The 20,860-nt window shown below is 42.1% G+C and overlaps 1 protein-coding gene and 1 long non-coding RNA gene across 2 annotated transcripts; both read right to left on the reverse strand.

The window, feature by feature from the left end:
• Positions 1-2,046: 2,046 nt before the first annotated feature.
• LOC143007625 (uncharacterized) lies at positions 2,047-8,947 on the reverse strand. Its single transcript, XR_012964494.1, has 3 exons — positions 8,904-8,947; positions 8,617-8,732; positions 2,047-2,137 (listed from the first exon to the last, which is right to left on the reverse strand). It is a non-coding gene; the product is annotated as an uncharacterized LOC143007625 (long non-coding RNA).
• Positions 8,948-12,049: 3,102 nt separating this feature from the next.
• Positions 12,050-19,233, reverse strand: gmppaa (GDP-mannose pyrophosphorylase Aa). Its single transcript, XM_076159171.1, has 12 exons — positions 19,084-19,233; positions 17,946-18,043; positions 17,418-17,521; positions 16,992-17,184; positions 16,786-16,845; positions 16,567-16,697; positions 14,426-14,560; positions 13,869-13,966; positions 13,745-13,791; positions 13,539-13,631; positions 13,217-13,385; positions 12,050-12,617 (listed from the first exon to the last, which is right to left on the reverse strand). The coding sequence occupies exons 1-12, from the start codon at positions 19,121-19,123 to the stop codon at positions 12,517-12,519; spliced, it is 1,269 nt and encodes a 422-aa protein (XP_076015286.1). The 5' UTR covers positions 19,124-19,233; the 3' UTR covers positions 12,050-12,516.
• Positions 19,234-20,860: the final 1,627 nt, after the last annotated feature.

The following is a 20,860-nucleotide window of genomic DNA, read 5'->3' on the forward strand; positions in this document are numbered from 1 at the left end:
CCAGCCCCTCAGTTTGTCATTTTCCAAAATAGCCTGTTACGGGTGTGGGCGTTGACAACATGCAAATGAACTATGGCCCTGATTGGTTCTCTCCAAATTCCTGCCCTCTGAAAGTGACACTGACAGTAATGTGTTGTCCATGTACCCGTTTGAGTGACAGGTTACACCAGCAGGCTTTTCCCTCATTGCAGGTTGCTAAGTAGTAACATTATCAGATCTAAGTGTAATTCTCAGACGGTCCCAGGTGAACAGCACCGAGTTGGGTGTAACTCATTTTCACAAAGGTGGGGGTCCTGGACCAGCATTCCCGGGTTGTTGCAGACAAGGATGGTCGACAAGGATGGGCGACTTGTGTGCAGAGGGACGAGGAAGAAGCGCTTTAGTGTAATATGGCTCCTTACACCGATGTGGTCCAGTTTGCATTGTGATTGGATCTCTGTCACACATTCATGAGATAACATCTTCCCATCTCGCCTTCCTGGCTCCACTCCTGCTCATTCAGTGGTTTGAATGGGAGTTGAGACTTGCTGTACGTGAGCACCTTCACCTGGAACGACGGCGACAGCTCATACATAAAATACATGATGATCATCCACGGAGGGAGGAGGAGGAGGAAGGTCGGGCTTAAATATTGCAATGAACATTCTTCTGACATCCAATCAGATCATGTAAACGCCAAAAAATGCACGTCCTGTGATCGGATGTCACAATCCAGAAAATGCATCCAGATAGTGGGATTGTTTTTAATACAAAGTGTAAAAGCAGCCATAGTGGAGACTCGTCTGCCACACTGAGACTCAAAATGCAACAATTTTACTCAAATAAAAAACAAAAATCACATTTTATTGACGTGGCACAAGCTGGCACAGCATCTCACCGCCAGCAACTGTTTAGGTTTGATTTGTGTAGGTTTATGTGCAGACATGCGAAGCGATGCCGTGTGTGTTTGCACTTTGGAAAGTGCTGCAGCTGTGTCGTGCAGTGTAAACACACAACTGCGGGTGTTTTATAGCGAGCTGGCGGGGATTGTTGTGAGATGGAAATGTAACTGATGTGGTCAATGCTGGACGATAGTAGCCGCTGGGGTGTGTGTATGTGTGGGTCAGTGTGTGAGTGAAATACATTTATGTACGTGTGTGTATAAGTGCATGTTCATATTGGTGTGTGTTTGTGTGGGTGTGTGGGCCTTCAGGATGTCTTTATATAACAGTGGAGCAGTCTAACTGTGTGTTTTCCTCTTTAGGGAAACATGTTCTTAGATTGTAGCTGTGTAGGTTCAGGTACTCTCTGAATTTAGCTACATCTACATATTTATAAGCAGTAGTAGGTATATGAATTTGTAGTTCGCCTGTGATAGTAGAGCCTAATATTATTCATTTAAAATGTACGTTTTGTTTGGTCTTGGATATTTGTGCTGTTGCCATCTAGAATGAGTCAAATCCTTCTTGTCTTACACACATGTGTGTTGCGTGGTGGAGTCCAAGCTGTATGATCTGCACGACATTAATGAATTGGAATTTAGAGGAACTAAACTAATTTTGGGAGCTCTTTTAATTTGCCCTTACAGGTGTGGAGAGATTTTGATAGAAGAAGAAGAAGAAGAAGAAGAAGAAGAAGAAGAAGAAGAAGAAGAAGAAGAAGAAGAAGAAGAAGAAGAAGAAGAAGAAGAAGAAGAAGAAGAAGAAGAAGAAGAAGAAGAAGAAGAAGAAGAAGAAGAAGAAGAAGAAGAAGAAACCCGTGATGCTTATTTACAGAGTGGCACAAAGTCAAGCAAATACAACACAGCTTTGCTCAAACATTGTAATCACTGTGGGGTCTCTCTCTGTCTCTCTCTCGCACACACACACACACACACACACACACACACACACACACACACACACACACACACACACACACACACACACAGATAGCCTGGACTGAATACCCACAGTGCCCTCTAATGGGGACAGAGGAACACACCTTGTAACCTCCCATTTGTCAGGAGCAATAATGGAAAGGTTCCTCACAACAATACAGAAGAACAAACAACGGTTAACTTCCTACCTGTAACTTGTATCCAACCTTATTTGCAGCAACTTTGAGGCAAAATACACTTTGGTTCGGCAGCGGAGCGGAGTCTGGACCTCTGGCAGAGCTGAGGAAATGAACAAGAAATGAACAGGAAATGTGAATTATTACTGAGAATTCTTAAATGACAAACCCTGGTAGAGTTCATCTTCTACCAGGAGGAAATAAATACAGTGGAGAGTCCAGCAATTTCATACATTTCTTTCTCGTTTGGTAGAGAGGTGCACTATTTGGCAACTGTATGACGGCTGTGCAAAGTCAGGCAAACTGACCTCTATGACATCACAAAGAACCAATTGAGAATTTGATGTGTAAAATTCCTCTTATACGTTTCAGTTTATTGACAGTAACAAACAATAGATCATAACTAAAATGTCAATATGATAACAGCGTATTATTAATGAATTATTTAGTTCTCCCTTCTCAGCTTCAAGTCAAATCTTTTTCATGGCTGTCAAAACCAATATTCTCTTCCAAAAATCAGTTTCAATCATAAAAACAGAAAGTAGATGAGAAAATGAAGTTGAAAGTGATGAAGTATTTCCTGGTGTTTAGTGGAAACTTTTGGTGCCTCCTTCTTCCATGAGCAGCTTGCTAAGCGGACGAGAATCTACTGTGTGAACACACTTTGACAACACATCAGTGTAAGTGAGGCTTATTGTAATGCAGGAGCGGTGTGACGGCTGCTGCCAGCACAGCAGAATCGGCTTCTGCCCCGCCTAGGACAGAGGCTCTCCCTCCCTCTGACCCTCTAATCTGAAATGTACAGAATGTGCAAAACGGTGATCTTATGGAAATGGTGCAAATAATCACACTGCCATCCTCCATAAGTATGCGAGCGCCTTGCATGATGCGTTGCAGCGAGCGGCAGTCTGTCTGCCCGCCACTATTGCACTGAGAATGCAGAGTGATGGTGTGCATGTCTAATAAATATTGCAGGAGGATACATTTGGACCATCTACCCCTCTGCATAAATCAAAGAGCTTTTCAACACACATTATGGAGGCTTCACTTAGCTGCATGCATGGCTGCTTTGGCCCTCTGCTGACTCCACACACACACATGGCCAGGCTACTCACAAGCTTCTGGTAGAGTTCGAACAGACCTCCATTTCACTCCTTCTATCGAAATCCACTCTTCTAACGAGTTGTTCAATATAAACTACCCAAGGTTTGTGTTTTATTGGTCCATTAAATTATTTTATTCATCCTGGAAAATAACCAGTTCGGTTTCGTTGTGGGCATCAAGCATATGGACTATAACTGGTCTGGCCTCTGCTGTTTGACTGAATACTTGTTCACTACATTAGCACCTAAGAACAATATGATATTTGGAGTATTGTGTGTGTCTTTCTACTCTATGCTGGACCGTAGATGTGTGTTGAAGTAACACACATAGTGTAACTTAGTGTATGCACAAGTTACTCTTACGTGTCCAAATTGTGTCCAATCAGTGCACAGCTCATGGTGGATGGGCTTGTCTTTTTTGTAATGCTTACTTGACGTTTGACTATTGTTGCAAATGACTGTTACATTTTAGCATGTACTTACACACACATGCACAACAGGTGGAGTTCATTCATGCCATTGGTGTAGAGGCTTCCATTATTGTTACATCATGCTGGACTTATTGAAAACTGCAGTGATCCAATGATTGCAAAAAGTAAAATACTCAAAGCCTTTAAAATGGCAAACTCCACCATTCTAACATCTCGTATTTATGTCATTCTGTTTCTAATCCAGAGAACAGTGATTTGTTTAACAAGAAATCTGTCTGTGCACATTTTTGTAATCATTTTGTTTTTGCTTTAGAATTACAACAGCAGAAATGGAGAAACAAAGATGGAATTTAGGAGCTCGCTCTGTCACAGAATCAAAATATAACCTGATTGTGTCATTGATGTTTTCCTTTAATTTGTCATGTTCTAGACAGACTGCATGATGAGATGATACATGGACCACACAATTATTACTCTTCATATTTTCTCCAAATGGAACAGGCTAAAGATACGCACGAGCTCTATATTTATTTATAGAAGTCAAGTGAAAATGAGCGGATACATGATAATGGAGATGTTGTTTGCGTTACTTTTTCAGTTTTTTTTCTTTTTTGTTGTTGCAAAACATGGTATGAGTCCATCAGTGGTCCAATATCCAACCTTCACTTATTAGAATACCAATTATGCACTAAGATACCTGTGACTGTTGGACAATCTCAGACTTAGATTACTTAGATTCGAAGTAACTTCCATTATAGTAAAGCACCAATGTTGTTATTGCGTTGCTGTACCTTTAACGAATCTACATGTGGCATGAACAAAAACTTCAAGGGCCAGGTAAGACCTAAGCCTGGCCGAGACCGAAGCCAAGCTGAGGCGAGCTGTGACTGAAACCTGCCAGCCGCAGCAAAAACAAATGAGTAACAGTCAGAGCAAAAGACTCAAAACAAATTCACAACTGAAACAACAAATCCCTTTTCCTTTGACACTTCTGCAGATGAGCTCTTAACAGCTGTTGCTCTGACAGTTAATTTCCCATGGCAACGCCCAGCAGCCAGAACGCTGACATTCACAAAAAAACATTTTATTTACAGAAGTTTGTACACTAATACACTTTACCTCTCAAAACAAACTACAAATAGCTCAGCAATTAATCCAGTGTATAGTAATGTGATACAGTCCAAAGTAAGGCAGCTGGTGTTTACAGTGTGGAGGATGGATCAGTGCTGCTACAGGGGCGGACAGGTAACAAGAAGTGCAGCAACTATGAATACCAATTGAATCAACACCTTTCTGACAGTATGGATGTATTTAAAACATAATCCACTTTAGGAAAAAGGTAGAAGTTGCAAAGATGCTGCTGTGGTTGTATTCCTTCTCCTCCTGCAGATCTAACTGGTAAAGACCTTGATCTCTCTCATTTGTCACACAACACAGAACATAGTGTGACTTTGTATTACAACTTCTCTTTGTTGACCTTTCCAGCGGCTGCCTTTATTAAAGCATTAGTTCAAAGTGACACCAGCATGTGAGAGCTTATACAGTAATGGGTGCCGGCAGGTTTCACACACAGGAAAATGTATTAGAGTATATAAAAAAAGCGTATATAAAGAATGGTAGGAAGCTAATTAGAGGGTTAAAAGGGAAATTCAAATAAAATGTCAAATCAAAAACAATTCTCAGTATTTGCAGTGCTTTTTATTTTAGATTGGAAGGTTTGAGATTTTACCTGAAATGTCATAATATAGGGATTGAAAGTGTACTATTGGAGATGTGTGTTTGACATGACAACCACTTTACACCTGCACAATACAATCCAGTCACTTTGCAATAAAGGCTATTATAACTACTACACAATGTGAAGTTTTTGTCAGCGCTGTGTGAGAAAAACTCCCTCGGGTTATATTTGCAGCTATTGTCAAGATCTGTGAGTATTGGACGCCATTATTTCTGATGGTTTGTCCACCTACATTGACCAATACAGGATTAGTATTCCAGGACAGGGCTTGTTTCACACAAAACACATTGTGATGTCATTTGAATTTCCAAACTACTACATAGAAGAATAACAGAGACAGACTGACAGATTCTGACAGACTAAGAGGTAATCACAGCAATTACAGGGGCCTGCTTGGGTAAAACACGCTTTTGTGCTTTTGTCTGGTGGATAAATATAACATGCGATTTTCCAAAGGGTCTTTCATTTTTCACAGAATGAACATCGACTTCAAGCAATTAGAAAGGAATCCAGTGTAGAGCGCATCAGCCCTTTGTACCGACAACACACAGTGTCAGTACAAAGCAGTCTGATGCGTTTGTGGGTAATCCGAGTCCTGATTAACACCGTATTATTTTTCCGCCACGTCTCTTGGGAGGGGACCAAACACTTGATTAGGTTGTTCATTTACGATTCCCTCTAGTACAACGTATTGCATCCATAAGAGCCCTACACTGGATCTCTTAGAGCCCTGTGCTTTACCTGCCAAAGGAGTAGAGACGAGAATATACCGTACTGTATATTGTGCCTTACAATACAACTTTGTCACAGTATTGTGAGGGGGAAAACACGATGTTCACCCAATTTTAAGTGCTGGCACTCAGAAGAGAGATTATGCTGCTCCGCATTTAATGATTTCCCTTGGTTTCAGGGATTTGATGTGCTAAAGCGACTGCTCACAAGCATTCCGGCACAGAGAAAAAGGAGAGCAGCTGAGTTGATGAAAGTTCTGTTCAGTCTGCTGAGAAATGAAACCAAGTCTATTTTTTGCTTAGCCTTTCAGTTTTGATCGTGCCAATGCATACAGTGACGGGCAACAACACACAAATAGCAACCCTGGCTACTAACAATTACATTTATATACAAGTAATCTGCTTAGATGCCACTCAGAACATGTTCTTCATCAATATATGGACTCAACATTCAGGCTAGATATATTGGAGCGTATCTGCATCCTAAAATCCTGACTGATCTTCACACACTTGCTGCTGCGACACTGTCAATGTCAAACTTTCAATTTTCCAATTTCCAAGGACGGTCACTTTAACTCAACACTCTTTCCCACCAAACCTCCACGCTCTTCATCCTCCACTCTTCATGCACGCTGTCATATATTTTTCAAAATTGTGTCCCGTATCAAGAGGCTCAAACTGTGTGAAAGAGCTGCTTAAAATACAACAACGCAATTTTGGAGGCAGGGACGATTCGAAGCACTGAGTTGCTTTTTAGTTTTGAGCATCAGTAAATGCCACATTCAGGGTGAGAGAAAATGATTTGGGAAGATTACGGCTGGCGTGCGAGGCTTCGATTGAATCTTGGCGGTGGTCTGTGGCTACGAGGCTTTGAAAAGGCAAATTATAATTATTTGAGTTGTCCTGACATAACATCACACTGGTGAGAAAATGAGGAACGGAAAAGAAAATGGTTATGAAGCTTCTCTATTCATGCAGCTGCATGGAAAATAAATGGACTCCTGTGATTCTCTAATCACGTTGCCCCATTGAGAATGAAATATTAATGCAGTCACAAACATCATCAAGCAGGAGTACAGAATTACGATGTGTGTGTCTGTGGACAGCGTATCCAGACCATTATACACATACAGTCTATATGTATGTAGAGGTAATGAAGTGATAAATATTGTGCAACACGCGTCCACTTTGCGTACAATCAGTGCACAGCACATGAACAGAAGAGAGTCCAGAGGACGACGAAGAGAAAGAGGAAGAGGCACTCACTCTTCCTTCCTCCTGTGAGTGCGGAAATCACATGCACATGCACAAATGCACATTATCAGTTACAATCACACACATGTCCGATATTTGCTCATATTTAATGGGAGAAGAAACGTAACCTATTCGTTTCGTGGTGCCAAACATCTGAAACTCTCTCAGAAAGATGTTTTGTTTTATTCAGAGGGTTAAGATTGATTTTTAAGGACATGCAGAGGTTAAATTGCCCTGTTTTGACGTTTGAGAAAGCTTCAATGCGGTTTGATGATTTATGTCTTCATGTTAATGTGATTTTACACAACTCTAGGAAAAAAATGTGTCCGCTTGGCATATCAGTGTGAGAGGGCACAGCCATTGCGTTTAGGAAGCCATAAACTCTGACGGAGCATTCTGGGAGAGAAACGTTTGCTTTACACCTCTACAGGGAGCTGGGAAATGGCAGGCTGCTGTTCAGAGCTCACTATTGCCCAACATTTGCATTCGGTGGTGAAGCGTGACAGCCAAATCCTATTTTTCTTTACCATATGAATTTGGCGCTGTGAAAGTGTCGCTTTCTGTTCGACAGCTCATTTGTCAGTCCTTTGCTCTTGTGTTAGGCATCATGCTCGCAGTGTACAGACAAACCTTCCACCGCTCCTCTCAGGTGGAAACATCCCTGGACCTTTGCCTGGAGTCAGTCTGCCCGCTACTGGCACACATCCATCCACACACACACACACACACACACACACACACACACACACACAGGCATAGGATGGAACCAACAGCTACTCAACTCAAAGCTGATTTAATTGTTCATTTGACTTTTACTCGAACAGAGAAAGTATTGTTTGTCTGTCGAGGTTGCAACTTTTTCATGCACAGCTCAGTGTGGACGCCATTTTCTCCCCACCAAAATATAGAAAGGTCACATTAGAAACATGTCACAACCTTTAAACTCCTAGCATCAAGAATCCTGAGTTCATGACTTACAAATATGACTTTCGCATTTCGATAGCAATTCCTTCCAACCCCTTCCTCTTACTTATGCAACTCATTGTGTCTTCCTGCCTCAAGCTGCTCCACGTTGCACCTTTTCAAAAGGGGTCTGGACTTTGATCCACAAAGCAAACAGCGTTGTCTGTTTACATCTGGTGAAATCCTCCCAGTAGCTACACATTCAGCACTTGGCCTGTAATGCCTGTGAGTGGATTCCCCTTTAATAGTTTGGCTTTACACTCTGTTGGAATGTGGAAAAGTGAAGCTACATCTTCACCTCAGAACACCTTAGTGTAACACCAAGGCTCTTATTTGATCGTTTCTCCCTCCTCAATACTCACATGACCTGGACATCGACCATCATCTGTAAAGAGTTCTCCACCGCTCTTCTTCTTTCTGCTTTGAGGATGGAGGAGGCTTGCTGGACGATCGATGAGCGAGAAAGTACCAGACCGTCCTATGTGGAAGAATTGTTATCAGACAGAAAATGGGCTGTACAGACGCCTTCATAACAACACCATCAAAACGTGTGATTGGGACAAATAAGAGCAACAACCCAGGTGTTCCACTTCTCCCATTGTCTTGATATTGATGAGGTTTCATAAAATACCCTAAGTGGAAAAGTTACCTGATCAATGGCTGCGGCTGATGGCGATCCGAACATCTGAAGTCTGTGAACACGTGAAGTTAAATCCTGGATCGTTAGGGTTTTCTCTCAGATTGGCGCTCGTATGTGGATGCCTGTCAAACTGCTCCAAACTCGGCACCCAGCTGGGCCGCTGTCATCGGTAATTGATGTCGCTTCAGACGACGCTGGAGGACTGCGGATGTTTCATTTCTCTTAAATTGTGGTTTCTTGGCTCTCTTTGTGTCTTTCCATCTTTACTTTGCATCTTAATTGGGCAGGAATGATACGCAAAGGAAATATGGAAACCCGTTATAGAGCTTCAGAATGCACCGTATGTTTTTGAGGAGATGGAAGCGCATTACAGCTTACTCAACCTAATCCTGCCCTGCACATAGACCAATATGTGTGTGTGTGCCAGCAGTCTCACTAAATTGCCTTTGGTGTAGAAAATTTACAGCCACTTTAGCTGGTTTAAGCCTTCATCTTCTTGTGTAGTTACATCGTGCCTGCACTGTCACATCTGTGTGACCTCTGATCAACCGCTAACAGCTACATGTGTCCACACCACAGATCTGTGTTAAACTACTGAGCCCAGTGTGAGCACGATGTATCTGTGCATATGATCTTTACACTAGCGCTAATAGAGACACTCTGGCTTTGCTCGTGCTTCATTTACACTAGAGACCCGTTATGTCGTACTGCTGTTTAACACAAACTCTGGCACAGCGATGATTTGTTAAGGAAAGCTTGAAATAGCACAGAACTGTACACACATCACGGGAATAAAGAAAATGTACAGAATATGAATCAAATAATAACAGACCTCTCCAGCGGATACTGTATAAAGCTGATACCTTTGTTTAGGCGTGACGGGGGGTTGTAGAATTAATGTTGTGTGATTGTGATGTGATTTCAAACCCCTGTAGGTTGAAATTTGCCTGCAATCGATTCACAATCACATCATCCAGATCTGTTTGGAGGAGTAAGCTTACTTTGCTTCATGTCGATTTCAGTCAGTTTCTGGTTTAAACATGACATTTACAAAATACACCGATGGCCTTAATCCCACTATTATCAAGGTTTTAACGTGCATGTAAACGTACTGAATGAGCGGCTCAGAATCTAACCTGGGGATTTACAATGATTGTTTCTTTTTTGTGATTTGAGTCATTTGCATAAATGTCCCCCCAAAAAAACAGAGAAAACATTGAAATACAAAGAAATTTAGTGTGCAGGTGGAGACAAGAAACCCAGAGGGGTTCCTTCATGACTTCAGTTTGGTATTCAAATCTTAGTAAACAGACACACACACCTGCCAAGGCTAAACATTTCTCCAACGTGCATGCATGTGTATATTTGTCAATCTGCCCGGTATCATTGACTTTGACATCCCTGGTAACTTGAATAATATCTCTGACTTCATTAGTTTAGAGGAGAAACCAATGGAAACAGATAAGCAAATAATGGTGGGACTGTTCAGGATGGAGCTCTGCAGCTGTTGGAAGATAAAATACAACTGTTTGTACTTTACTGAACTAACAAGATGATGTCAACTAGACGATGGTGCTAGTTGCAGTCCATCGTCGCCGCCATCAACAACTATTGGGTTAAGGGACGATGAATCTGTGTGAGTTTAACTGAAGCTGCACACAGGGTGACTGAGGCTTCTGATGCCCTCCAGGAGGAGATGACACACACACACAGACTGAGCCCAACGTCTGCATGTTTGGACTGTTAATGAGAGGAGCTATAACCCAACATCACTTGTACCCCTGTCTGGAAAGGCGGCAACGGCGACACCGGTGAAGTAATTGCTTTTAATTGCTTCCAGGAGCGTCTGATGGTTGCTATACGTCGTCAAACAAAGCGGATTTGTCTTTCCTTTCTTTTACCCCTCATTTACAAAACGATTGCGCAGGAGAGGCAGACAGATTTCATTTGGAAGGCAGAAACTTTCAAATTGTGTTATCCTGAACAACCTCAGCGTTTTACCGAGTCTGATTGCATTTCAGGTCTGTTGTGTTGTGTTGTGCTGTGTTGTGTTGTGCTGTTTCTTCCACGGTTTGAGCTCTAGGTACAATTTTGACTTGAGAATGTAATCTTTATATTAAAGCAGATATATTATGGTCACAGGTGAGGGAGAAAGGTCCAGTGTTCATTCAAATAAAGCCCTCCTGTGGTTTTGTTCTTGTGATATTATGTTCGCCTCTGACAGGTTAAATATACAGCAGCGCCAAGTGTGTCAGCTAGTATGGTAATAGTTATTACCATATTACATATTAACATAACACTATGGTAATAAGTGCATTAATAATTTCCAGAATTAACTTGTTACTTTAAAATTGTAACAGGGTTCGTCTGGATTTACGTCGGCCCGGCAACATCACAGATCTATTTGCATTGAGTTCATTCTAGTGAGAATATTTATGTTTGTGCACAGGATACTATTTAGCAGTGTTTAGTATTCAGGATTGACATTATTTGACATGATTGAAGCAGAAATATGTCCACGCCAGAGTAGAAGGTTCTTTCCTGGTCTGTGGTCCTTGTGGTTGATCTCTGCTTCACTCGACTGTCAAGTTCGCCACCAAAGTAAACAGTGTCTGGGCAAAAATGCATCTCTTTGATTTACCCAAATTCATTTTGGAATTGCCTTTCAGTAGAGGAAAGTTGAGAAACCAATGAGAGTTTAGATTGAGCTGGATACAAACTGATACTTTGTGAAGACACTTACCCATGGAGACATGCTCCGCTTTTAGTTTCCCCATTTAGAGACAATTCTTACATCAGTAATATAAGTGTTTTGTGTGTTTAGTGTTGTTCTTTAATAGACACGTTCATTGTCATAATTAGAACAAAAGCATTTGAAGTGTTTGTGTGCTGCAGGGCTTAATAAGTAAATGTTAATGTGCCTTATCCATTAATGGAAACATTTTTCCGGTGATTGCAGATACACACACACAGGCCGGGGCCCCTCGCTAAGTTCACATTTTAGCAGGCGACCAGACTTGATTGTAACGTAAATCTTAAACTGACTGATTTATTTTGAGCGCAGTCACTGCATGAGACTAACATTGAAGGTGATGAAGCTTTTAATCAGAGCCCCTCACAAATAATCACCTTGATAAATTAAACACTGCAGCCACTGACTTTGATTTTTTTAATTCCTCCTCTCACGCTATTGTTTGCAGTAACAGGTTCCTGAGCGGCGATGCCCTTGGAGAAACAGAGCGTGATCACCTAGGAAGTCTTCGCTACACCGTATTACTTCCCCCGCTAAATATATTACACTAGAGTCTTCAGTCATTTTACAGTTCGGTAAAGTTAATAAAAAAATCCAATATAAACTTATGGGCATAACTGCACTTTTCAAGGTGAATCAACATCGGTGATTAGCTTGACTTTAATCACTCTGCTACTGCTGCCACCCGATGATACATGGAGACTTAAGGACAAATATATAAAAATCAATCTCTCAAACCACTACATGAACGTCCCATATCTTCTGTTTGGACATCTTATATACAGTAACTCAGAGGTCGGTGTCGGTGCGCCCTTCAGCCGCATCCTTCATCCGCTGACACTAAGTGGACGGGGCAGGCGCAGGAATTAACTAGAGAATAATTTGGTTTTTGAAGCTGCGGTTGAGGTCTTTGTGTGGGAGGACGATGGAGTTGAGTATAATCACCTCCGAGGGGATGGTCACATTACAACCTGGGGAGACAAAGAGAGACGGCGTTTAATCTGCAGTGCGGCGCCGCGCGGAGGAGCAGAAGATTCCATTTGCCTCACAATCTCTTACATCATAGAGTTACGGGAACAAGTATGGAACCAGGAGTCTGTATACACTGAGTGTTGACTCAAACTATTAGTTTTGGCGTCATAGGTCCTTTGGTAATAATCCTCTAACTAACACACACACACACACACACACACACACACACACACTACACTCCAGTTGCTTCATAAGGACGTACAGACAGACAACTTTACAGGAGTGTGAGTGTGTGGTAATTGGAGTATGAGGTGTGTAAGTGCATGTGAAGGCGTCTCACTCACTTTGTGTTTACATGCCTGAACAAATTCATTTACCACATAATCAAGGTCTGTGTGTGTCAAGCGTGTGTGGAGGTACGCCTGCTTCAATCTAATTATTTACAATCATTTAAAAAGACATTTGAAAAATAAACAAATCATTCCGTCGTTACAGTATGATTTACATTTTAAATACAAGTTTGCATGTAATTGTTTAGAATGAGCGTGTATTCGACGCATGGCAGAACTGTTTCACCTAAAGGTCTCGGCGTTCTTACCCAGAATAGTGATGGAAGGCGTGAGTTTGCCGTCTCTGAAGAGGGTTTCACTGTCAATCTTAGCGTAGGGGTCGTTGGGGTTGGGGTCACTCGGGGTTCCTTCTACTCTGGACCACTTGCCGATGGTGCTGTCCCATCCCACAATGCTGTTCAATACACAGCAGTGATCCTTAAGGGAAGACACGGCGTCAAAGAACACAGGTTCAGTTTGGAGGAAAATCATCAGCAGATCAAAGTTACAAACTGAGACATAGGACACGGTTCTGTTGTGTGGAAAGGTGGAAACTGTTCCTTCTTGTGTCAACACTGCTGAGAGGCTCACCTGTAGAGTTGCACCATGGAGGATGACTGATTCTCGAACTCTGACCCCGGCGCCGATCGTCACACCGGTGCCGATGGAGACATTGGGACCCAACTGCAGAGAGAAGAAATGAAATGAGCTTTAATGACACTTATTACGCAGATGATACTCTCGAATTAGTTCTGTGTGTGTGTGTACAGTGCAGCATAACAGGGAATGATCCTTACCATAGCGGTGGGGTCAATATTGGCAGTAGGATGAATATAGACGTTACCTATAAAGACGGAGGATAAGTATGAGGGGACTTTGAAAGCACGGAGGCAGAAAGCTTTGAAAGGATGATGAATGTACCGCTTATTTTAGGCCCTCCCTCCTTATTAGTGGCCAGTCTCTCAGGATGGGTTGTGTGATACTGGTTGAGGTACAAGCGGCTGGCGTAAATGGCAGACCTGAGAAAAGATGAGGAGCCATCACATCAGGAGGTGCCAACACTGAGCGCTGATGCGATAAGTGATGAGTGACATCCAGCTCCACATGAATTACAATCTGAGCCTTCTCACAGCGGCACAGAGCTCAGACGAACTGGGTCAAATGTCCGCCCAGCTCCACACCTACACATTCATAAAGGGAGCCCGCTAGTACAAACACACACTCCTGCTGTTGGCCACTGTGGACTTGGGAGCTTGGGTGCTTGGCTGAACGGCACATTGGCACATTCACCATTTCAATCAGGCTTCTCTAAACTAAAGCATACACACACGAAAAGGTGCGTTCACGCTTGACCTACACGGGCAGCACAAACGGGTACAGAGTCAAACTGACACACAAATTCAGTTACACAAGACACACATCTGCTAGAACTTTGTATCTCGTTGATGTGACACACGCACACACGTACACACACTCACCCAGCAGATTTGATCTGGCTCCAGAAGCTGAGGGTTTTGTACACATAGAGTTTGCCCTGTCCTGCCATGGCGGTGAAGATGTCCTGCTCCAGCCTGATGGCCTCTGCTCGGTGCCAGCCGTTGGTCGGCTCCTCTCTGGAAGGAACGGATCCTCGATTAATGAGCGCGAGTGAAACGGCAGGACCAGGGGCCTCGTTCGAGTAAGAGTAGGTTCGTTAGTGGAGTGGAGTTAGTTTATGCACAAAGTTTGAGATGAGTGAGGAAACAAGTCCAAAGCTTTGTTTGAGACAAAGCTGCACTGAAGTGACTCAATCTCCACTGCAATATAAAATGACTGAATGAAACCAAGCCACTGCCAAGTAGGAGTTGTGAAAGCTGTGTATCATTTCTCCATTTTCGTGGAAGAACAACATGGTTTAAAAAGAAATGAGGCACCTGGTTTCCCAAAAAACTCATTCAGCTGTAATCACTTGAATAACAAGAAGCTGAAGGGTCCCGGCCCAGGATTTCCATCTACACTCATGCATACTGAGGCCCTGTGTGGAGCAGCTTAACCCAAACACACCAACAGTCAACCCCCTTTTAACTCCTTCATCGCTGCTTAATCATTCCCTCTGACCATCTAATGACCTGCTTTAATATTTATGGATTTACAGTGTGTGCTATGCGTCATTTAATAGGAAAATGAATAATGGAACGTGTCAGGAATGCGTCTGTATTTAAGAAACCAACACCGACGTTTCTGATTCAGCACAGAGATAAATCAGGTCAGTGCTGATAACCTGAGTCAGGAGATGGAGGCGGTGAAGACGTGATGGTGGAACTGTAAGGGCGCCGGGATGAAACGGGACAGGAGCGTGAAATATTGATGAAAAGAATGAGATCAAAAACAAAGGAATATGCAGAGTAATGCCTGCGTGGCGTGGCGTCTCCGTGGCGTTTCACATCTTGCTGAATTGTTGCTTTGCTAATCAGCGGGTCAAGTAAACGGGCGGTGAATTAGGCCCCTGGAACGGAACGCGTCGGGATGAATACAACAGCAACAACGAGGAGAAACGTGGAAAAAAGTCCAAACAATCACTCAGTTTTATAGAGATGTATGCTGGAGATGCTGCAGCGTTCAGGCTGTGATCGCATGGGAGGCTTTTTTCCCCCAGATAGAACAACAAAAACAGAACAACAACTCATAGGGAGGGAGGAAGAAGAGAGCATCATTCTCACTCTGTGCTTTATAGAATTTCAAGAAGCATTTGTGAGCAAACCCCAGAGATGGAACATAAGCACGGACGAAAGGAAGGTTAGTAAATGTTCTGCTTTCCCCCAGGAAGGTGAAAGAGACAGTGGTACTTGGAGTGCCCCCTGGTGGCGAGCAAGAGGAAGTGTGTGGAAATCCTGTTAGTAAATAGCAGAAAATACTGAACAGGTAGTCAAATAGTCACATATATATGTTTATAAGCATATATATGGATACAGGTTTTTGTATATACCCCAGATTTAAAGTTGGTCTGTGACTTTATATAAGTTGAAGCATTTCCGATAACATTTGGCGCTCATTTGCCAGATTTGTAGACCTTTGAATGGAACCTACAGTGGTGAAAATATAAGCATCTAACTAAATGTATAAGGTCGTGTAGTGAAGCTTTAGAGGCTTTTCCACGTGTTGTTCCATGGATCGTGTTCTGTGGTTCCACAGGTCTACTTACAGACCTAATATGTTCCAAATTACAAAAGAAAAGAATGTCAGTGAGCTGTTTCGGATGCAATTTGCCGAAAAATCCTAAATGTTTGGTGGCTTGTTGATGAGGTGGCTTTGCTCAGAGGCACTTAGTTCAAAAAGAAACGATGCAAGTGGAAAGCAGTCCACTGAAAAAGCATCCGATGCGATCACAGCCTCCTCGTGGGTAAACTCGTCTACCTGGCACCACACAGGAAGTATTCTACTGTAAGCCCACACCGTGCAGTCTAACCAACTTACCCATCGAAAGGATATCTGATGATTGAGTGAGGAAACAGAAATCATGGCAGGGAGGAGAAGGGGAAAGGGAAAAGGGACAAATGAAAGGAAGAGAGCAGAAAATGGAATTAATGGTATTCACATGCATTCCCACCCACGGACCACCAGGAAGAGTCCGCCCACTCACAGCAACATGTCTTGCTGGTTTTTCTGGAAGACGGCGCCGATGTGCTGGAATATGTCCGGGTTAAAGAGGTACACGCCGCAGTTGATGATGTCGCTCACAAACGTGCTCGGCTTCTCTACGTAATGCAGCACCTGAGGAAGACGGAGCGGGGTTTAAGTGTGGATTTAAGGGGAAATCCTCACAACCTTCGCATGAATAAGGCTGGGATTGGATCCATACCTCGTGCGTCTCTTCGTTTTCAACTATACAGCCGTAATTCATGGACTGCTTTCTGTTGGCCTGATAGAGGAAATGGTGATAAGATGGAAGATCAATTCTATTATCCACACTAACATCACGATACTCATTATTATTATTAAATACATTACACAGACTCAAAGCTGAAGAAAACAGATAAAACTTCTAATAGAACACTTCGATCTCACCGTCGTCCCGAGGATCACAAAGCTGTTTGGTTCTCCGTGTTCTTTCTGGAAGCTGAGCATCTCGGTGAGAGGAAACGCCGAGCAGACGTCGGCGTTCAGGACGAAGAAGGCCTCCGGACCGCCCGAGACGATCTGATCTCTGAAGTGATAGATTCCTCCTCCGGTGCCCAGAGCTGCATATTCCTGTAAGTACCTGTGGGGCAGGACATTTTACATACAAATCCTTTTAACAAATGCATTTCAACAAATGGGAACAAGCTTCCTGGACTGTGAAAGAATTGTGAACCACACCGTCGCAAGACATTTACAGACGACCCAGAATGCCTTATGCTCAAGGAGAAATGTAATTGCTGCAAATCGTATGTTGCAGACAAGAACCTTGCATGAGCAGAAACGTTGCTGTTTACCTGCTCTGATGTTGTTTACCTGATCGAAATCTTGTATTCCTGCTGTGCGTTAAACAGGAACCTGGTCAGCTCTTCGTTTGGCTGATAGAAGCCGATGAGCAAAATCTCCTTCATGTTCGGTACCTTGGATGAATCATGAATCACAAGACAAAAGTCATTTTTGCATGTATGAAAGGGAACCGGGAGATGAATTAACAATGTGGAGACATTTTTGAAAGTGCTTTTGCCTTTTGTGTTAAAACGTTTTGTTCAATTATTACAGCTGCAGCGTAACTGGTGAAACGTTTGAATTGACTTAACAGTGCAGAATATAAAGTTAATCCTGATCAAGACCGGGACATTTAAGGCCTTTTAATGCAAATGTGAAATCTAATTTAATTTACACCACTCCAAAAGATTCAGAGGAGAGCTTCCACAGTAGAGACAAATGCAACATCTTGAGAGAAGTGAAACTTTCAAACACATTTAATGTAGTGTGTGTTGTACAATGAAGCCTCCTAAACACACACACACAATTGAATCTCTTGTGTGTTGCTGTCACACTCACCCTTGCACATGCTTCGATGTGATGCTGCAGCATTGGCACGCCTGCTACTGGAAATAAAGGTTTAGGGACTTCAAACGACAGCGGCCTGAACCTCGTGCCTGCAAAACAAACAGTGATTACAAATCTGATCGTTTCCCTCACGTACCTGCTGCTCACTGAGAGTAAACAGCGTCTCTGCACACTCAAACAGCGACTATCAAACTTTAAAAACAGTACAAGCTCTGAGCAAACCTTGTGTTGCATGAGGGTAGGGATGGAAGGTAAACAACATATCATGAAATGCTCAAAGAAATGGTCCTAAAGAAGGTCTTATGTTTATTTAATGGAATAAACATAGACACAGTGGAATATGTTTCTGTTAATGTATATTTCTATAGGATTCTGATGCATTTACAAGAATTTACTCGTGAATAACAGCACTCAAGTAAAATTGAGTTTACAGTCCAGAAATGTTACCTGAAAAAGAATTACTATTACAAATTATTAATTATAAAGGAAAATATAAATGAATAATTAATAGATAATGATATTATATTAATACATTCTATATTTTATTATAATTTGACAAGATAATGCAGAGTTCTCAATTGTTTTGATTCTCAGCAGTTAATTTCCAGTGACACTTCAAGTAGCATGAGTCATACATGTACCAAAGATTGGGAAACATTCTCTCAAAATCCTTCCTCATCCAAGAAATAATATTTTACAATGGTCTTCTATCATATTATATACATAACCCATGTAAATAAATATAAATGTTAATGCTCAGTCCTTCATAGTAAAGTAATATTCCAGGTCATACCATTACACCGCATGAAAGTAGGTTAAACTAGTCTTGTTCCATGAGTTTACATGTACAAAAATGAGCATAAACATCACATTTGTAGATATTTAGTTTAGTATAGTTTTGTGTCACTTCGGCAAAAGCTCAGAGGTCGAAGTTTATGTGGTTGTTCCTGCTCTCAGACAGTAAATGAGGATTAAATCAGTCGACAGGTGATCTGATCCGGCTGCTGTCTGTCCGTTACGCCACGTCAGTGTAAACACGGAGCTCGTTAGCGTTAGCATGATAGCTCGTCTTTAGTGGTAGCGCGCGCGGCGGCACTGAAACCATGGTAACGCGTCGGCTCGCGCTCACCTTTCTGCGGGCCTCCGATCAGAATCACAGCCTTCAGCATGATGACACAGGAGCCTCACTGACACACCGAGCTGGAGGAAACCTGCTGCTGCTGCTTCTCCTCTACACTTCCGCGTCCACTTCCTGTCTGTGACGTGACGGGATCTTCGCAAAAACGTGGACAAGATCACAACAAACTGGACTGGACTCTTTTTGGACTTATTTGAACCGAGTGTTCCCTTTGTTTGTGAGCAGGATTACTCCAAATTGTGAGCAAACGTGGTGATGGGATCCAAGGTTAACCAAAAGGTCTTAATTTTAATTGTGTAAGAATGACAATATTCATTCCATCTTAAAAGTAAATTCACCAATATAATGGGGAAGGGGAGGTCTGGTATATTTATCCAATAATCGACTATCAATATGTCTAATCTGGCTTTGATGCAGATATGAATGATGAATGAATGAATCATTTCAATATCCAAACAGTAATAGGCTGATATACATATTAATATAATAATCTCTTCTCATTTATAGACTATTTCCGATCAGATACACAATTTTAAATTATTTTTTTATAAGAAATGAAACAACTGAATCATGTTATGTGTTTTTCTATTAAGGGCCAACGAGGCAACATCAGAGACATTGTGTACAGGCTGCTTTGGCCTTGGTGAATATACAAGCTCCTACGAGTGACTTTATAATCCCAAGTCATACATTTCATTCATTCAACACTTTATCTGGAGCACTAAGGACTTGTTTCATTGCCACCTGCACCGTCAATAATATCCTATTTTTGTGGCGATCTACACATTCTTTCCTGTTGTTCTTTCCTGGCGGTACACACCTGACATATGTAACTATAAATGATACACCAGTTACAAAGGGCAGCACATTCTCTCTGGGAGCCGTTTAATGTTTTTAATAATGCACTTTCTAAAGTATTGGGAGCCTCTGAATACTGGAAGGCAAAGCCACAGACTGTTAACTTATTCATGTGAAAAACGTATTGCTGCTTTGTACTTTCTAAGGGTGTTATAAAGGTGAGAGGAGATCTGCAGCCTTTTCTGCCGCTCGGTTTAATTGTACCATAAAAAAAAACAGGGAGAAGGACCCAAAGTTTGAGACTCAAACACCATAGAACGAGTTTGTAAATCCACTAATGTGTTGCTCAGATGCTTTATTACTTTGGTCAACAACCACAAAGTTCAATTAACCTTTTCCCGCTTCCAAAGTATCTTTTTGTTTATGTTGTTGTTGTCGGGAGTCGAGAGGAATTATAGCAGTGAGGAAAATAATTCAGTTGTGTGCTACAGTAGGAGTCCTCGTAAAGACAACACGCACACTGCAGTAATGTTGTTAACTTTTATACCGCCTCATTAAAACATAACCTGAAGTGAAACAGGCTCCCGTGTGTGCGTGTTTCTATCTCAAACACATGCAAATGAAGACGAGTCTGCATCAAACACACAGAATCAAGTTATAGTCAACAATCGGCAGGGGAGCAGGTACTCTGCTAGAAACCTTCTGGAGGAGCAACTCAACAATCTGAAGAGCTTTTGTCTCAAACAGTACAAAGATTTATTCCCTCACATTCCACATTCCTCTTCATCTAAAAATGACAAATATATCTGAAATATTCAAATATAAGTGGTGATAAGGCTGCGTGCCTGTTGAAGAGGAAACGTTCCTCCACTGTAAAGCACAATCGTTTTTCAATGTCTTTTATTTGCATATAAAACATTCCTTCTAAAAATTCCAAACAATTTGACAGTTTGTATCACATTCAAGTTTT

The sequence above is a fragment of the Genypterus blacodes genome, unplaced genomic scaffold (assembly GCF_046128005.1).
Source record: "Genypterus blacodes isolate CSIRO-AG114 ecotype Tasmania unplaced genomic scaffold, CSIRO-AGI_Gbla_v1 ptg000093l_1, whole genome shotgun sequence".
NCBI lineage: Eukaryota > Metazoa > Chordata > Actinopteri > Ophidiiformes > Ophidiidae > Genypterus > Genypterus blacodes.

What these genes read in the sequence shown, in the direction of transcription:
- gmppaa (XM_076159171.1), bottom strand. Translation starts at nt 19,123, where the DNA reads ATGCTGAAGGCTGTGATTCTGATCGGAGGCCCGCAGAAAG. An exon ending in GATCGGAGGCCCGCAGAAAG is followed by an intron (nt 18,044 to 19,083) that starts GTGAGCGCGAGC and finishes TTTGTTTTGCAG; the next exon opens with GCACGAGGTTCAGGCCGCTG. An exon ending in TTGTGATCCTCGGGACGACG is followed by an intron (nt 16,846 to 16,991) that starts GTGAGATCGAAG and finishes TTCCTCTATCAG; the next exon opens with GCCAACAGAAAGCAGTCCAT.